The sequence below is a fragment of the Spermophilus citellus genome, assembly GCF_964194105.1.
Source record: "Spermophilus citellus genome assembly, chromosome: 18".
NCBI lineage: Eukaryota > Metazoa > Chordata > Mammalia > Rodentia > Sciuridae > Spermophilus > Spermophilus citellus.
In genome coordinates, this window is record NC_138200.1 from 2,139,043 (window position 1) to 2,154,829 (window position 15,787).

At 57.9% G+C, this 15,787-nt stretch overlaps 1 protein-coding gene across 1 annotated transcript; it reads right to left on the bottom strand.

The window, feature by feature from the left end:
- Positions 1 to 2,144: 2,144 nt before the first annotated feature.
- Positions 2,145 to 15,512, bottom strand: LOC308637314 (NACHT, LRR and PYD domains-containing protein 4-like; the record flags this gene model as incomplete). Its single annotated transcript, XM_081273626.1, has 9 exons — positions 2,145 to 2,214; positions 3,223 to 3,393; positions 4,477 to 4,647; positions 7,273 to 7,443; positions 8,124 to 8,291; positions 10,832 to 10,999; positions 11,386 to 11,547; positions 12,759 to 14,322; positions 15,266 to 15,512. 9 exons carry the CDS (start codon positions 15,510 to 15,512, stop codon positions 2,145 to 2,147), a joined length of 2,892 nt encoding a protein of 963 aa, XP_081129752.1.
- Positions 15,513 to 15,787: the final 275 nt, after the last annotated feature.

Consider the following 15,787-nt stretch of genomic DNA (forward strand, 5'->3'; position numbering starts at 1 on the left):
CACTCCAGGAACAGTTAAGGGAGCTGGGAGAACAGGTTCCCGACACCTGTCACCCTGGGGGGGGAGTCCTGGGTGTCCTCCACTGAAGTGGGACATTCTACTTTCCCAATCATCACCCTCCCCCCTTTATTATGGTAAAATATGCACATCATCCCTTTTTGCTGTTGAGACAGGGTCTTGCCAACCTGCTGAGGACTGGCCTTGAACTCTCTAGCCTCTTGCCTCAGCTTCCGAGTCCCTGGGAGGACAGGTGTGCACCATTTTGAAGTGCACATCTGTGCTCACAGGACACACTAACAGTGAAGGGGACTTGCAGCATAGTGTCCCCAGCGTGGTCTTGGTGAGGCATGAAGAGCTCAGTGCGGTCACTGCTGGACGCAGCTGAGCACAGGACAGGTGCTGGAGGCTGTGCACCCATCTCAGGACAGGGCTGCCTGAGGCTCAGGGACAGGGAGGGACAGGCTCCGATTGCCTCTACTTGTAGTGTGAGGTGGAAGGACTGTGTGGAAATGCGTTTTCAGAAAGCCTTTGTCAGGGAGAGAAGAAAAGAGCCCCTAGACCCCAAGAAGAACTGTCAGGAAGGCGGTCAGTGTGGCCAGCGCCTTCCCAAGTCACCAGAGAGGCGGCCACGTGTTGTCATTCACCAGTGACAAATTCCATCTCAGGGTTTTCCCAAGTGCTTTAAGAAAGGGTAGTTTATTGGGTTTTGAAAATGTCCTTGGAGACAGACCCTCTCACTAAATCTTCTACCCTTTCAGCCTCTTCTCCAAGGCCACAGAACAAATTAAAGATCATACCCTGCAGGACACAAGGGAAGGAGCTCAGTGCCTCAGGGAGGGGACACCTCTGTGCCAGGCCCCGCTGTCCCCTGCACTTGTCCCCAGGAGGGGGCGGGAATCAGGGTGGCGGGGATGGGCTTGCAGCCTGGTTCCACATGGGTGCTCCGTCACTAATCCACGGAGATGACACCGGGAGACATGCTCTTGGCTTTGAGAACCTGCCAGGAAGTCCCCAGTGCAGTTTTGCTCACTCTGCAGAACAGAAAACAGCCCTGTGTCAGTCACACTGAGAATCTCACCTTGGTCCCTCACTTCCTCCAGGCAGAGCCCAGAGATCCTGGGACGCTCCAAGGGACAGACGCCCCGTGATGAGAGGAGGTGGCTGGTGAGTGTTCAACACCTGGACTCCACCCTCCCAAACCCCAGTTGTCGCTTGGCCAGTTTCTGTGACGTCAACTCAACAACTGGACCACATCCCATCTCAGGCTGCCAGTTAGAAGCCACTGACCAGAGTTGCTGTGGGAAGCCCCAGTACTCGGACACGCGCGCACACACACGTACACACAGGCACACACAGACCCGGGGTTTGGGGGCGAGAAGCCAATGGATTTGGAGTTATGCTTTAGAGAGACAAAATGGTAACAATTTCTGTGGCCTGGGTGTCCCACCACATCTTGTTCCATTTTCAGAGCCACCCCGGGGACTCCACATCCCCACGACTGGGGAGCAAGACGCTGAACCTCGTCAGCTCTGAGCCAGTGACCAGACGCGGTGCAGGCAGGACCCGAGGCCCAGTGATTCTCTGGGCCCCACCTGCACCCTACGACACACCGACTCGGATATGACAGGCTCGGGGCCCCTGTGTCCTGCTCCTTCTGTGGATACATGTGTCTCCTGTTTGAGATGCCTCCGTATGCCACTCCCTGGCATGAACCCCGTCCCCATGTACTGTCCCCTCAATGCGCATCTGGGCAAGACGCTCCAGGGAGTGGGAAGAGAGCAGGGCTGGCCATTTAGTTCCAACGTACTTGGGTCACTGGATGCACATCCTCAATCCCGCCTCATGCCAGTACTGCTACTTGGCAGAGAGAAGATAGTAATTGCACAGGACAAGAGCCGTGCCAGGCCTCAAGATGGACACATGGGGCCAGAACTGAGACGCAGACCCCCAAGGCTCAGGACACACAGCCAAGTCGGTCCACCCATCGACATCGGCCCCCCACACTCGACACTCTGAATGGCTCGCCAACGTCCGGAAGGAGAGCCACGGGCCCAGAACCCAAGGGTCCCCGCACAGTGCGAGGACACACTGCACACTAGGCACCATGTCCCCACAGGAGAAGCACCGCACACTGGGGCGGGGGGCTACAGTTCTAAGTCCACGGGCTCCTTTCTAGAAGCCGGGGGCTGATAGCTGCCTGGGATTGCTTTGGTCCTGAGGGTGGAGAAGAGTGATGTGTAAATGGTGTATTCCATTACACTGTCTCCTAATGTGTTTAGTAGTAAATTATATAGTGCAATGGGAATGATGTACTCATAACTGTCAATGTCACAGATCAATATACATCACGCCTTTGTGTAATCTAGGTCTATATTAACATAACTTATAAAATTTGTTTCCAAACATGAAGTTCTGTTTGCAAATACAGATCCTTCTCAGGTCACGGTGGGATGGCATTGATTAGCCAGTGTGTAGGGTTTGGATGTGACGTGTCCCCCAGAGGCTCACGGTGACACAATGCAAGGCTTAGAGGAGAAATGATTGGCTGGGGGGAGCCTCAACCCACTCAGTGAATTCACCCCCGTGGGGTTAACAGAGTGGTGACTGGGGCCAAGGGTGAGGCTGGAGGAGGTGGCCTTCGGGGTCCTGCCTTTGGGGTAGATGTTTGTGTCTGGAGCGGGGCGTCTCTGCCTCCTGGTCACCCTGACGTGCGGGGCTTCCCTCAGCCGCTCTCCTCCACCAGGATGCCCTGCCTCACCTCGAGCCCTGACGGAGGGAGCTGGCCTTCTAGGGCCTGAGACCTCTGCAACCGTGAGCCCCAAAATGGACTTTTCCTCCTCTGCGGTTGCTCTGTCAGGTGTTCTAATCACAGCAGCGAAAAGGCTACGGCCCCACGGCAGGCTGAAGAGGTTGTCAGACACACACACACACACACACACACACACCTCACAGCCTGACCCACTGAACCCCACAGCTCCACCTAGCTCACCTACGGCCGGGCAATCACCCAGCACCCAGCTTCCTGGGTAATAGCGGACAGGACGCCTCACATACTGCTAACTCTGCACTGAGGGGGGGAACCGTGTGCACGGGTGCCTTTTTGCACCACTGAAAAGCCAAGAATTGTAGGTCACCCCGTCCGCATGAATGTAAGGTTCTAGTTATGATTTGGGTGGCAGTGCCTGGCCACATCACAGGGCACGCACCGCAGTGGCAGCTCACCTGAGCTTGCGCAAGACACACTTAGGCCCCCTCACGGCCTCGCACAACAGCATCACGCCACCAGGGCTGAGGGCGTTGCGAGTGACGTCCAGTTCATGCAGAGTCTGACTGTGGGCAATGACAGAAGCCAGGTCCTCGCAGCAGGCTCTGGTCAATTGGCAGGACTCCAGGCTGCAACAGAGAGGATGTGAGGAGCGGCCCTGGGTGGTTCCAGCCAGACCGCCCAGGCTCACTCGGCAGCCCCTGGGCATCCCCCTTCCTCTGGGATACAGTCCTTTCCCCAGCCCTTGGACAGGGACCAGGCCTGAGAACCTCACTCTGAATAATAACCTGGCACCCTGGAAGCCAGGTTCTGCAGTTCTGGGCCTCCCCTCAGATGCCTGCTAGGTTTCTCTTCCTTTTGCACTGGTTGTCCCACCCAAGGTCGCTCTACCACTGCCCCACATCCCCTGCCCCTTCTACTTGGAGAGAACTTCTCCAGAGTGGCTGAGGCTGGCCTTGAACTTGTGATCCTCCTGCCTCAGGCTCCGTAGCCACTGGGAGGACAGGGGGGACCCAACACACCAGCCCGGTACACTTCCTGATCTCGTGGAACCCCCAGGCGCTGCTCAGGGCTGCACTGTGTCCCCTCAGAGGGCCCGTGTTGAAACCCCAGCCCAGGTGTGACGGCACTTGGAGACAGTCTTTGTGGAGGCACTGAGGGTGGACCCCAACGGTCTGTAACTGGTGTCCCTGCAGGAACAGGAAGTCCAGGCGCACACAGGCCCAGAGGGAAGACTGAGGACAGGGAGGAGGCGGCACCGGGAGCCAAGGAGCTGCCTGGAGCCGTCCTCCCTGCAGGCCCTGAGAAGGAACCAGCCCTGGGCACCTTGAGCTGGGACTCCCGGCCTCCTGAGGCCTCCAGAACCCAGCGACGTGCGCTCAGGGCATCTCCGTCTCTTGGTCTGTGGCACTTTGCTAGCGCAGCCTGATGAACACATGCAGATGCTGTGTCAGAAGCCGGACTAAGCATTAAATGAGACGTGGGCTGCCTCAGGGTTGTCCCCAGCTGCCAGCCAGCCTGCCCGACCAGCCCAGGGCGAGACCAGCCATTCCCAGCCAGGATCAGCCAGCAGTGAGCGCTCAGGCAGCCTCGGGCAGTGGGGTGGATGGATGTGCACCAGCAGCCAGGTACGGCTGCCCTCAGTCTCCTCCTCCCCATCAGCCTGTCCTTCTGCCACCTTGAGGATGCACCCGCGGCTTCCCAGCACCCACCTGAGTTCCTTTAAGCCGCAGTGGGGGTGCAGCAGAGCTTTGCTCAGCAGCCTCACGCCAGCATCTCCTATGTTGTTGCCCCCGACATCCAGGCCTCTCAGGTTCAGGTTGCTGGCGAGGACGAAAGCCAGGCCCTGACAGCCCCTTGGAGTGATCTCGCACTGCTGCAAACTGCACGGCAACATACAATGCAGAGACCCATTACCCTGGGCCTGGAGGAGGCCGAAAAGGCTCAGTATAGACTAGGCGCAGGGAGAGAAGAACCAGAACTAAGAACCATTACAACCATGTCCTGGAGGAAAGTGTGCGAAAGTCCTCCACGTTTAGATTTCATTATCAACCTCTTCTTCACCGGGTCCAGGAAGTTCCTAAACATTCATAATTTTCCAAGAGTTACACTAAAGGGATAGGTCTGAAATGCAGACATTCTGTCTTTTAGGCAGATTTTTACTTTTTACCAGTTCGTAGAGAGAGTTGCCTGCACTGACCTTTTTGTAAGCATCTCCTTTGGGAGGCGGGAAGGGCCCGGGCCCTGCAGCTGCCCAGCCTAAGCTCTGTCTGCGAGCTCCACCCCCCGACCTTTCTGATGCTGGGACAAATCAGGGCGAATCCCTCAACAGAGTTTGGGAACTCGCTTGCTGCCGGGCTCCTTATGCCTCTGCATTTCACGGAGGGCACTACACAGCACTTGTCCTTTCCCACCGTCCAGCTGCCGCTGCTATCAAGACTACCGTGTCCTCAAGTGTCCGTGTGGGGTTCTCTTCTCTTTGCCGTCTGCAAAGACTGACAAAACTGCTCTTCCATGAGGGTTCAGTGAGAGTCGCGGGTGCAGGCTTCTTTCTAAGCCACACTGGGCGGTGATCTCATTGTGCGCATGGTTTGGAAGCTTTCACACTTCCCTGCAGCCGAGCACTGGACGGCGGCACCTCTGTCCTGAGATGCGCCAGAGTGTAAGCCCGGTAATGAGTCTCAGGACAGAAATGTACAGAGCCTCACTAATTCTTGTGTGAATTACATACTGGAGCCATAGCACTCGATACACGGGTAAGTAAGCTGTATTAACTGGTTTGGGACTTGACACTGAACCCTCAAGTGGTTAGCCACTCAGCCACTTCCCCAGCCCTTCTTATTTAGAGACTGGGTCTCACCGAGTTGCTTCAGGCCTCGCTCAGTTGCTGATCAACTTGTGATCCTCGAGCCTCCTGAGCCACTTGGATGATGAGAGTGTGCCACCATGTGATCCAGCTAGTAAACTGATTCAACTTCCCTGCTCCATATCACCTTTGTGTACTGCACCTCCAACATTTCACACAGCATGCAGGGCCGGCTCCACACTCTGCGGGAGAAGGTGGATACAAGTGGCCCTCTGCAGAGGGCAGCAAAGAACTTGCACTCTTCTGGCCCTTTCGGCTGTCGGTGCCATCTGCTTCTTTACTTCTCTCCTGTTCCCTGCATCTCTGTGGTCTGTCAGTGGAGACAATGTTGAGCTGGGCACACTGGCTCACACCTGTAACCCTAGTGGTTTGGGAGACCAAGGCAGGAAGATCCCAAGTTTGAGGCCAGCCTCGGCTATTTGGCAAGACCCTCGTCAATTTAGAGAGTCCCTGTTCTGGGTCAAGAACAAGTTTTAGAAGAGGACTGGGGTGTAGTCCCGTGGCTGAGCACCCCTGGGTTCAGTCCCCAGTGCCTCTTGGACAAGTGTGCCTCATCTTTGGACACTCTTCCAGTAGTTCTAACCCACTGTGCAAAGCATCTATGAGGTGAGCACTGGCCCTCATCTCTCGGAGTTCCAGTATCTGCTGCTTCCACGGGGTCCCTGTTCCTCAGAGTTGAAAGGTGATCTTTTGTTGAAGCCGAACGCGCAACGGTTTGACCCACGAGTCTGAGGTTGGGGGACCTCTCCCTTGTCTTCTCGCCACTGTTCCTGATCTCCTTGGAGCTTAGGTTCTTTTCAGTGGGTTGAATTGATTGACCTTGGAAGATCCATTTGGAGTATGTCAAGGTCACGGCTCATGTCCTCCATCATCTGCCCCCACAGAGGATTTTTCCATGGATTTTTACGGGGGTCTGGCCGACACTAGTTTGGGGTTCTTGTTTCTTAATCCAGTCTGAAGGATTTGGGGAGAACCGCACGTGACCTACACTTAGACTACAGCTTAGGTTTATTCCTCGTCCATTTTTAAATGTTGTGCTGAGGTTTTAGTGGCTTCTTTCAGAGACTGACCGGCAGCTTAACCCACCACTGCAGGAAGGAGATGGCTTCTCCTGCTCTTCTACGATGGCACCCAACGTCCCTGCAGCCTGGACCACGAGGTTCACGCTCAGATTTCCTAAGGGATCAGGTGAAACCTCCCCCCACCTCCCTGGAGCCTGGAATTCCCAGGGAGGCACCTGATCAGGACGCGCCGACCTCCCGCTTCCCGGGATTCTGTCAGGAGGCTCCTGGCTCCATCAGCCCGAATCCCCACATGGATGGTGGGTCCCCATCGCCACGTTTCCCCTGGAGGGTGGGCTCTGTTTTCCCTCCTGATGACAAGGTTCACCTTGGGCACACAGGCCAGCCATCTAGGCCGACGCTCTGCCCAGCACAGGGCCCTTCCCTGGGTCACCAGGCCTACGCCCCTGAAGGACCTGCCCCAACATATGCATCTGGGGTTCACAGGAGCATCTCCACCCGAACCTCAGCCTCACAGCCTTCAGCCTCCCTGGGAAAGGCACAGACAAGGTCCTTCCTGAGCAGGGTGCCTCCCCAGCCAGGGGCAGGGCCTGGCCACCAGGCCACCCTCCACGGCCTACCACAGTGTCTGCAGGCGGCAGGGGGGCTGTCGCAGGGCCTCACACAGCTGTGCCACTCCCTCGTCCATCAGGGGGTTTCTGCTGAGGTCCAGATGGCTCAGGTTTGCGTTTCTCAGCAGAACCTCAGAGAGGTGTGGGCAGAAAGGCTCACAGATCTGGCAGCCGTCCATCCTGGGGGGAAGCAGGGGACAGCAGGTCACCTGAGGGCCGAGGTCCCAAGGATGGCTCAACTGGACGCTCAAGGTGGTCCTTCTGTGGTCCTGTGTACGAACTCAGTGGGACCCAATCTCCCCTTTGACTGTTCCCTACCCACATGAGACGGGCAGGAGGAACCAAACCCACACAGAGCCTCATGAGAAAACCAGGGCTGAGAGGCACAGCTCAGATGGGAGAATCTGTCAGTTCTAGTTCTGACTCTGCATCTCACCCCGTCCTGGGACCAGCCTTCCGCCCCCTGAGGCTGTTGCCCAGAGCACGGGTGACGAGCAGGGTGACGTGCATGGGTCACCTCAGGTACCAGATCCTCAGCTGGTCGGGTTCTCGAGAATCCTAACAGGTTCTAATGGCTTCTTACAAGGAACGCTCTGCCACGTTGGGAGAGCCAGGGGTACAGGAAAGAACAGAGCAGAGGTGGCAGCGGGGACCCCACAGGGGCCGCTTCTGCTCCCGTTCACAGAGGGGCAGCCCACAGCCGGGAGGCCCAGTGAGTGCTGGAGAGCAGCAGACCCAGGCCTGGACCTCGAGCTGTGGATCCTCAGCTGGTGCCCTGAAGCCCTGCTGCGGTCTCAGCTGGTGGACAGAAGGCAGCGACCCGGGATCCTGCTTGCCCCTACCCACCCCAGTCCACTTACACCAGCGTCTGCACGGTGCAGTATGGGAGGCACAAGGCCGCGCACAGTGTGGGCACACCCTCAGCCAGCTTGTTATCACTGAGGTCCAGCAGCGTCAGCTTCCTGTTGTTCGCCAGCATCGAGGCCAAGGCCTTGCAATCCGGAGCGGAGAGGCCCGAGTCCTGAAGCCTGCAGGGAGGGGACACCACATGCTCTGGGCTTCCCTGCCTGGACTGGCCCCTGGTGCTAGTCCTGCCAGGGCCTGTCCTTCATGGAGCCTCCTGGGGAATCCTGTCATCACCCCAGCCCCCGTCTGCGCAGCTCGGCCCACTCAGTCACTCTGTGCTTACCCACCAAGTCACTTCCCCGACCCCAGGGCAGCCCCACACAGGATCCGGGTCCTGCGAGGCCCCTCCTGCTCCCCAGCCTGTGCCTCCCACCACACCAGGCAGTCTTCCTGGAGGTCTCAGGATGCTGTCCCCAGCAGGTCCCCTTTCCAACTACTGCCCCACTAGGGTGGGGTTGGCATTGCTCAGGGAGAGTGCGACCCTATTCCCAGCATAGGTGACGTCTCCTAGACAGCAACCCACGGAAGAGTTGAGCCTGAGGGGGGGGGTCTCTGCCTGTAGTCGTGACTCCCATCTCGGGGGCTGTCCCTGCGCGTGGGCACACACATGCACTAAGCCCCCGGATGACAGAATGGACATATTCACAGCCTACACAGGTGCACGTAAATGCAGGTTTGACCGCCAAGCCTCTGACCACAGCCCTGACATTTCCCCAGGGTGACTCTGCAGCAGCTCCAGGGTCTAAAGATGTCTGTGGCTTCAAGATATTTTCAAGAAGTGAAAACAATAGGATTTGGCCCACATCATACCCTACCTCCAAATTAATTCAAAATGGATCACAGATTGAAACCTCAGAGTCTAAATGATAGGGCTGGGGTTGCAGCTCAGGGGTAGAGCCTTTGCCTGTCATGTGTGAGGTTCTGGGTTTGAATCTCAGCGCCACCTAAAAGTAAAAGCCCATCAACAACGAGAACACATTAGACCAAACTTCCTAACAATGAAAAAGTTCAGAAAATGATCCGAGACCTCGGGTTAGTCGCTGGTCTCTCGCAGGCTACACAAAACACACGGGAGAGCACAGAAACAAGAGGTGGTCCCCGAGACCGTACAGAGCGGGGCTGTGTGCCAACCAGACGGCTCGCACATCGTGAAGCCTGCACCCACAACGCAGAGGAACCCTCTGGACTGCGCAACAGAGACCACTCGCTCCAAAAGCGAATGCTCAGGTGAGGGTGGACGTCCCTCCAAGGAGACACACAGACGTCCAGGACAAAGCAGGACAGCATGGGAGGGCGTCACGCCCCCAGGGCAGGCCATGGCAACAGCAGGACAGCCAAAGGCGAGAGCAACCTCACCACTGTCCAGGGCAGACCAGAAACTAGGCAGCAGGTCCCGGCAGGGGACTGGGACTCAGCCAGGAAAGGACTGAGGCACTGACGGGGCAACACCGGAGGGCAGCGTGGCAACCTTGCGCTCAGGGACTCAAGCTGTTCCTGAGGGATCCCAGGCCGTGAGTCGACGGAAACAAGACGTGCAGAACATGAAGATCCATCAACCCTGAAGCGCGTCCGTGGGTCCCGGGGATGGACACCAGAGGACGGGCATGGACTCGTGGGTAGGGTCTCCTCCTAGGTCCCGCAGACCTTCCAGAATCAGAAGGTTGTCATGGCTGCACACCCCTGAGCCTCTGCTAAGACCACGAGATTCACTCTTCAAAGCTCGGGGTTTCGGGGTGCGTATTGTACCCCGACCAAGCTGTTATCCGGAAATGGATCTGGGTCTTCAAGCTCGCGAGAGGAGTGCCCAGAAAAAGAGCAGAGAAAGAGCTGTCGGAAGTGTGTGAACATCACTGGGAACGGTGATGGCCCCCCCCACGCCAGAATCCCAGCGGCTAGGGAGGCTGAGGCCGGAGGACCTCGAATTCAGAGCCAGCCTCAGCAGTTTGTTGAGGCCCTAACACCTGGGGGCATGGCTCTGAGGTTAAGTGCCCCTCGGCTCATTCCCCAGTCAAAAAAAAAAAAAAAAAAAAAAAGGACCTGAAGTTTCCAGGAGAGAGGCCAGGTGCTGGCCAAGAATCCCTCCCAAGGAAGTCCAGGTGACATGACCGGCCTCCAGGCCCGCCTGGTCACTATCCAGCCTCTCCTGCCTCCGACCATCACCAGAGGTGAGCACCACCAGGCCTCTAACACCACAGTCTTCCCATCTTGAGACCTCAGAATGAAACCCTGTGGTCCACTCCTGAGTTAGACTCTTTCCACCAACAATATTGGAGATTTGTCCAAAAGGTTACCTGGGGTTGTAGGCCAATTGCATGGATCGGAGAATGTAACCAAAGGTTTCTTGTCCATTGAGGGAAATTTCCACTTCTCAGGCCTTAGGGGGTCCTGCCCTAAATGTTCCAGTGTCCCTCTCTCCCCAAAGTGAGCCATCAACACCAGAAGCACTCCTCCTGGGTTACGTTGTGCCCAGAGTCTGCCACAGCTGAACTGGGGTTTTGCAAAGCGCCCGAATCGATTTAGAAACTAACTTCCCTATCCTGGTCTCGATTTCTGGAGACCAGACCTCTGTTCCCAAGGGACAGGAAATAGGACAGAGATGGCCACGTGAAAGCAGCCCAGTCCTCTCTGGAATGCACGCCCGAGGCTGGCGGGCAGCACTCACAGCAGCTCCTGAAGGTTGCACACCGGGTTGCTCAAGACACTGCAGAGGAACCAGACCTCATCGTGGGAGAGCTGGGTGGAGGTCATGCTCAGGTGTTGCAGGTTTGGGTTACTAGTGAACACCTCAAAGAAAATCCCGGTCTCACAGGAAAAGGAAACTTTTCTTGTCCTGCAAAAGCAAAGGTGACTCTGGATGATTCTGATCCACCCATCTCCAGCAGCACAGCGTGAATGCCTGCTGTGGTCACCCCTGCGCCATAAATGACCCATCGGCCACTTCCACGACCCAATGGCCTGGGTGGGTTTACCCCCAAAGGCCACGTTGGAGACGGTGTGGTTGGCAGAACTAGAGGAAGCCATGGGGTCTTCCTTCTTCTAGGGGAAGCAGAGCCCAGGGGGCCTCTGGGACCCACAATGCAGGCACAGGCCGACCACCAAGGAGAGCTTCCCGGGCAGCAGGGGCGCTGGGCTGAGACACCTCCCTGGGGTCCAGCCTCTTCCTCAGGCTGGCAGGGAGGTCACAGTCTCCACGCCCCAGGCCCATCTTGAACTCACTCGAGCCTCTGCACGGGGCACGTGGACTCTCGCAGCTGACAACACAGGATCAGCAGCGTCCATTTGCCGAAGATGGTGTCCACCACCCAGAGTTTCTGGAGGTGCTCATTGGTGGTGAGCACAGAGCAGATCTGGCGCCACCAGAGGAGGGTACGGCTCGACCTGTAACAGGAGAGACGAGAGGTTCTCCACAAGGTCACCTCAAGGCAGTCACAGCCTCTGAGCACAGTGTCAGCTGCTTGGACCCCAAGAGGGGGAGAACGAGGTCAGCTCTCCTCCTGGGGTCACTTCTCGGCCAGGACCTTGGCCACGCTGCAGCCTTTCAGGCCTGTGCGGCCCAAGGGCCGCGGCTCCTGACACCAGGGCAGGGCCAGGGACGCCTCTGAGCATCCTCCAGCTCAGGACAGCCCCCAGCAAGGGCACTGCCCACCCAGGCCACCTAGGTCCTGGGGTGGGAGACCTCCCTTGTTACCAGTGGAGGCTGCTTAGAGGAAAGAGGAGGCAGGAGGCCAGAGCCAGCCTCCAGCCAGATCTCCTGGCCTCCAACTGGGCCCTGGCCCCGTCCCGACCCTGCCATCTTGGTGGGCTGACGTGACCTGTGTCCCGTGTCCTCCCTGCAGCACCACAGTAGGAGGGTCCACCTGGTGGCTGACCGAGTCAACCAGGAGTTTCAGAACACAGCAGCACTAGTCTGCAGCTGGGAGGACAGGCATCTGGAGCCTGGTCCCAGGGAGTGACCCAGGGTGAAGCCTGCCGAGGGCCTGGAAGGGAAGGGAAGGGATCGCGCCCCAGGGAGGTCGGCCTCCTCCCTCAGTACAGTCCTTATTGCTGCTTTGGTGAGGAGACCCGTGCAGCTAGGAAAGGCCAGGCTCGGGGACAAGGCCACGGGCTCCCCACGAGAGCTGCCGTGCACTGAGAGCACAGGTGGCCCATCCACGAGCACCATGGAAAGACGAGGGAGGAGGGACCCAGGGGCTGGAGCTCAGCGGTGGAGCCCTGCCCTGCACCTGGGAGGCTCAGGCCTGGATGCTCAGCACCAAGTCAAAATGAGATTAAGAAAGCTACTGTGAACATCTACAAGTAAAGATATTTTCATTAAATATTTCCAGTTGTAGTTGGACATAAAAATAAGTATCTTTTAATGTATGTACTTAGGAGGTGCTAGGTGAGCACTCTACCGCTGAGCCACAACGCCAGCCCCAACTAAATATTTTTAATTAAAAAAATACAGTAATATATAAGACGAGTCAAGACTACTGGACAGAAAAGGCAGGCAGTGACCCCAATCCACGTGAAACGCCCCGTCACCAACACCCTGTGAGCACACACAGATTCTGAAAAAGGGTGGAAAGAAAGTGACGGCAGGGACTCACATGGGGTCTGGTCCCCTCTCTTCCGGAAAGATTTCTGGGACTGAGACAGTGAGCTCCCTCAAGCTGCAGCAGTATTTTAGGCAGTAGGCAGCAACCGCCAAGTCTGGCCTCTCTCGAAGGGGAAAGTGGGCCTCGCGGAGGCTGCTCATGAGGTGGCTGGCAAAGGCGTCACTCTGCACCTCGAACAGGGCATAGAAGAGCAGCAGGAACTCCACCTGCTCCTCAGGTTCCTCCACCTCCACCAGGCTCCTCAGACCTCCCAGGAGCTGGGGCGCCAACTCCCGCGACCTCTGCATCCCAAGAAGGGCATCCAGCCTCTGCTGCTCACTTTCATGTAGGAGGCCAAACAGGAAGCAGCCCAGGAACACCCAGCTTGCTCTCTCTTTCCTGAAGTACGTGAGCAGCAGTACCTCTATGGGCATCACGGCCTGGCTGGGGTGGCCGCGGGGGCTGTCCAGCAGGTAGAACATGGCCGCACAGAACTCCTGCATGCACATGTGGATGAAGGAGTAGGAGCTCCCCGACTCGCTGTACTTCCGGAAGAGCCTGAGGTCCAGCAAGGTGGGGGCGTCAGTGTCCCCTATCCCGTTCCTCCTGAGCTCCTCTTCGCCAAACACCCACGTGTTGGTCCACATGCCCTCCGCGGCCAGGGAACACAGTGCCTTCAGCAGGCCTTGGCCCTGCTGGCTGGGCCGAGTAGCGCCCTGGGGTGTGAACGCTTGAAACATGAAAGACAGGAACACAGAGGTGGACCTGCAGCAGGTGGCTGCCAGGTCCCTCCCACGCTCCATCTCCTGTTTCAGAGAGGTGCACACCATCCAGCAGAGGAGGGGGATGTGGCACATGGTGAAGAGATGCTCATTGTTTTGCACCCAGCTGAAGGCTGCCATGGCTCGGCCCCTGTCTCCAAACGAGCAGCAGAAATACTGCTTCACATGGCTGTCCTGGAAGCATTTGAGCTCTTGCATGTTTGGGTGGTCCAGTTTGCTCTCCAGAGCTTCTGGGCGCATGGGCATGGCAGCGAGGAGCAGAGCCGACTCTGGGAGAATCTTCCTCCTCAGCAGGCTGCTCAGCACCGTGTTCACTGAACGCTCCTCCCTCCAGTCACGGCACAGCTCCGACTCGGGCTCCGTCAGGGTGCACTCGAACTCCTCTAAGCTGTCGACGATGAACAGGATCCTCTCTGGTTGGGCCACGATGTCCGCCAAGGGGACAGAGTCATCGGGCCTTTCTCTGGAGATGAGCGCGGCCAGGCTGGTCACCCTCAGCTGCTTCAGTTCTCGGCAGCATAAGTAGAAAATGAAAGAGAATTTGTCCCGATAGAGGGTACCGTCTGACCAGGCCAGCATCAGCTTCATCAGGAACCTCGTTTTCCCCACTCTTTGTAATGCGCGGAGGACGACCGTGTGAGGCCTCCTGGGTACCCTTGGAGTGAAATACTCTTCCAGACTTTCATGCTCTTCACGGGTCAATGTCTGGTCAAAGCAGCCAGGGATCTCAGTAAAGGCGTCCCTGGACCACATGCGGATGATCTTCTCCTGCATGTGAGCTCGATAGGCATTTGCTGGTCAGCAAGGGCAAGAGGAAAACACAGCACGTCAGAGTTTCAGCCCCGCACAACCTGAAGGCTTCAACCCGAATCTCTCCTATGGGAATCAATGTCCTCAGGGCCTGCAGGCTGTGGCCACAGCCTAAACCACCAACCAGACAGCCCCGAGGGTCAAAGGCCTGCCAGGCCAGCTCCAGACACACACACACATACACCTGTTCCTCTCTGCCAGGAGAGCAAGGAACTGCAAAGCCCTGCTGGCTTCCAACTGAAGAGAGTGAAATGCACGTCAAACCAGGGAGGGGCCTCCCCATGAGGAAGCAGGAGCTCTGTGTGGGGACAGGACCCTGCCTCTGGGCTGTGGTGCTGCCCAACAAGGGTTAGCTCGGGAGGAAGGCCTGGCCAAGAGGCCAGGACCTCGGGGACACCCGTGCAAGACCAGCGTGAAGAGCCCCATCGGGGCACCTTGCAACGACTCTAGAAAGACCCCAACGGCCCCAGTACCACCTCCTGCCTAGGACACCAGGCAGCGCAAACACACAGAGACCCCAGACCAACCAGGTGCAGGACCGGGCGGAGCAGCCCAGGGGCCACAGCTCCCTGCCTCCTGAAATGATATACTCCCAGGGCATCCACTGAAGTCCGCTGGGCACCCGCATCTCAGGGCCCTTCCAAAGCCCCCCACCACACCCGACCGGTAACCTCGGATCCAGGTGCCAGGTGCAGCAGCTGTCAACTGCTACAGTGTGCGCCCAGCCACAGCCCTCTGCCTGGGGGAGCTGGGCCCAGGAGTGTTCCCAGCTGTGGGTGGGCTTCTGGTGACCACGCCCACCTGCCCTCTCTGCCCCTGAGGTGGGGATGAGGCTGCTCCCCAAGCCTGGGCAGCTCTCCCCACCTCGGCTCCCCCTGGAGACCCTGCGCCCAGCCCCTGCGCTCTCCCAAGGAGCCCACCACTCACCTGCGCTCTCCCTGGAGGCCTTGTCACAGAGGTCCTTCCTGTGGATCTTGGGGAAGATACAGAGGGCCAGGTCCCACGCTGGCTGTTCCCCATAGCGCTGGGTCATCAAGCTCGCCAGGTCCTGGCGCTTGGCCTTCTTCATCTGCGCCCAGGGAATGGGCTGGAGGCCGCGTTGCACAGTCTCCTGCTGGAGCAGCTGCTTGAACTGCAGGAACTCGTTCTTCTTGAGTTCATCCAAGTACCACATGAGGCAGAAGTCAGAAATGAAGGACGCTGCCATCTCGTCCAGGCCGGAGAGGAAGATGCTCAGAGTCGGGGACCAGGAAGGACCAGGAATCAGACAGCCTGAGGGCAACGTCAGGGTGGCCCCGAGTTACTCAGAGGAAAGGGCCTTGCACAGCCTCGTGCTGGTCCTGGGTGAGGGCTGGGGACCCCCAACTTCGTCCTGTCCTCTCCTCACTGACGTGGGCCTGAGAGCAGCGGTGACTCGAACACCAACCTGCGCTGGCCTTCCTGTCCACC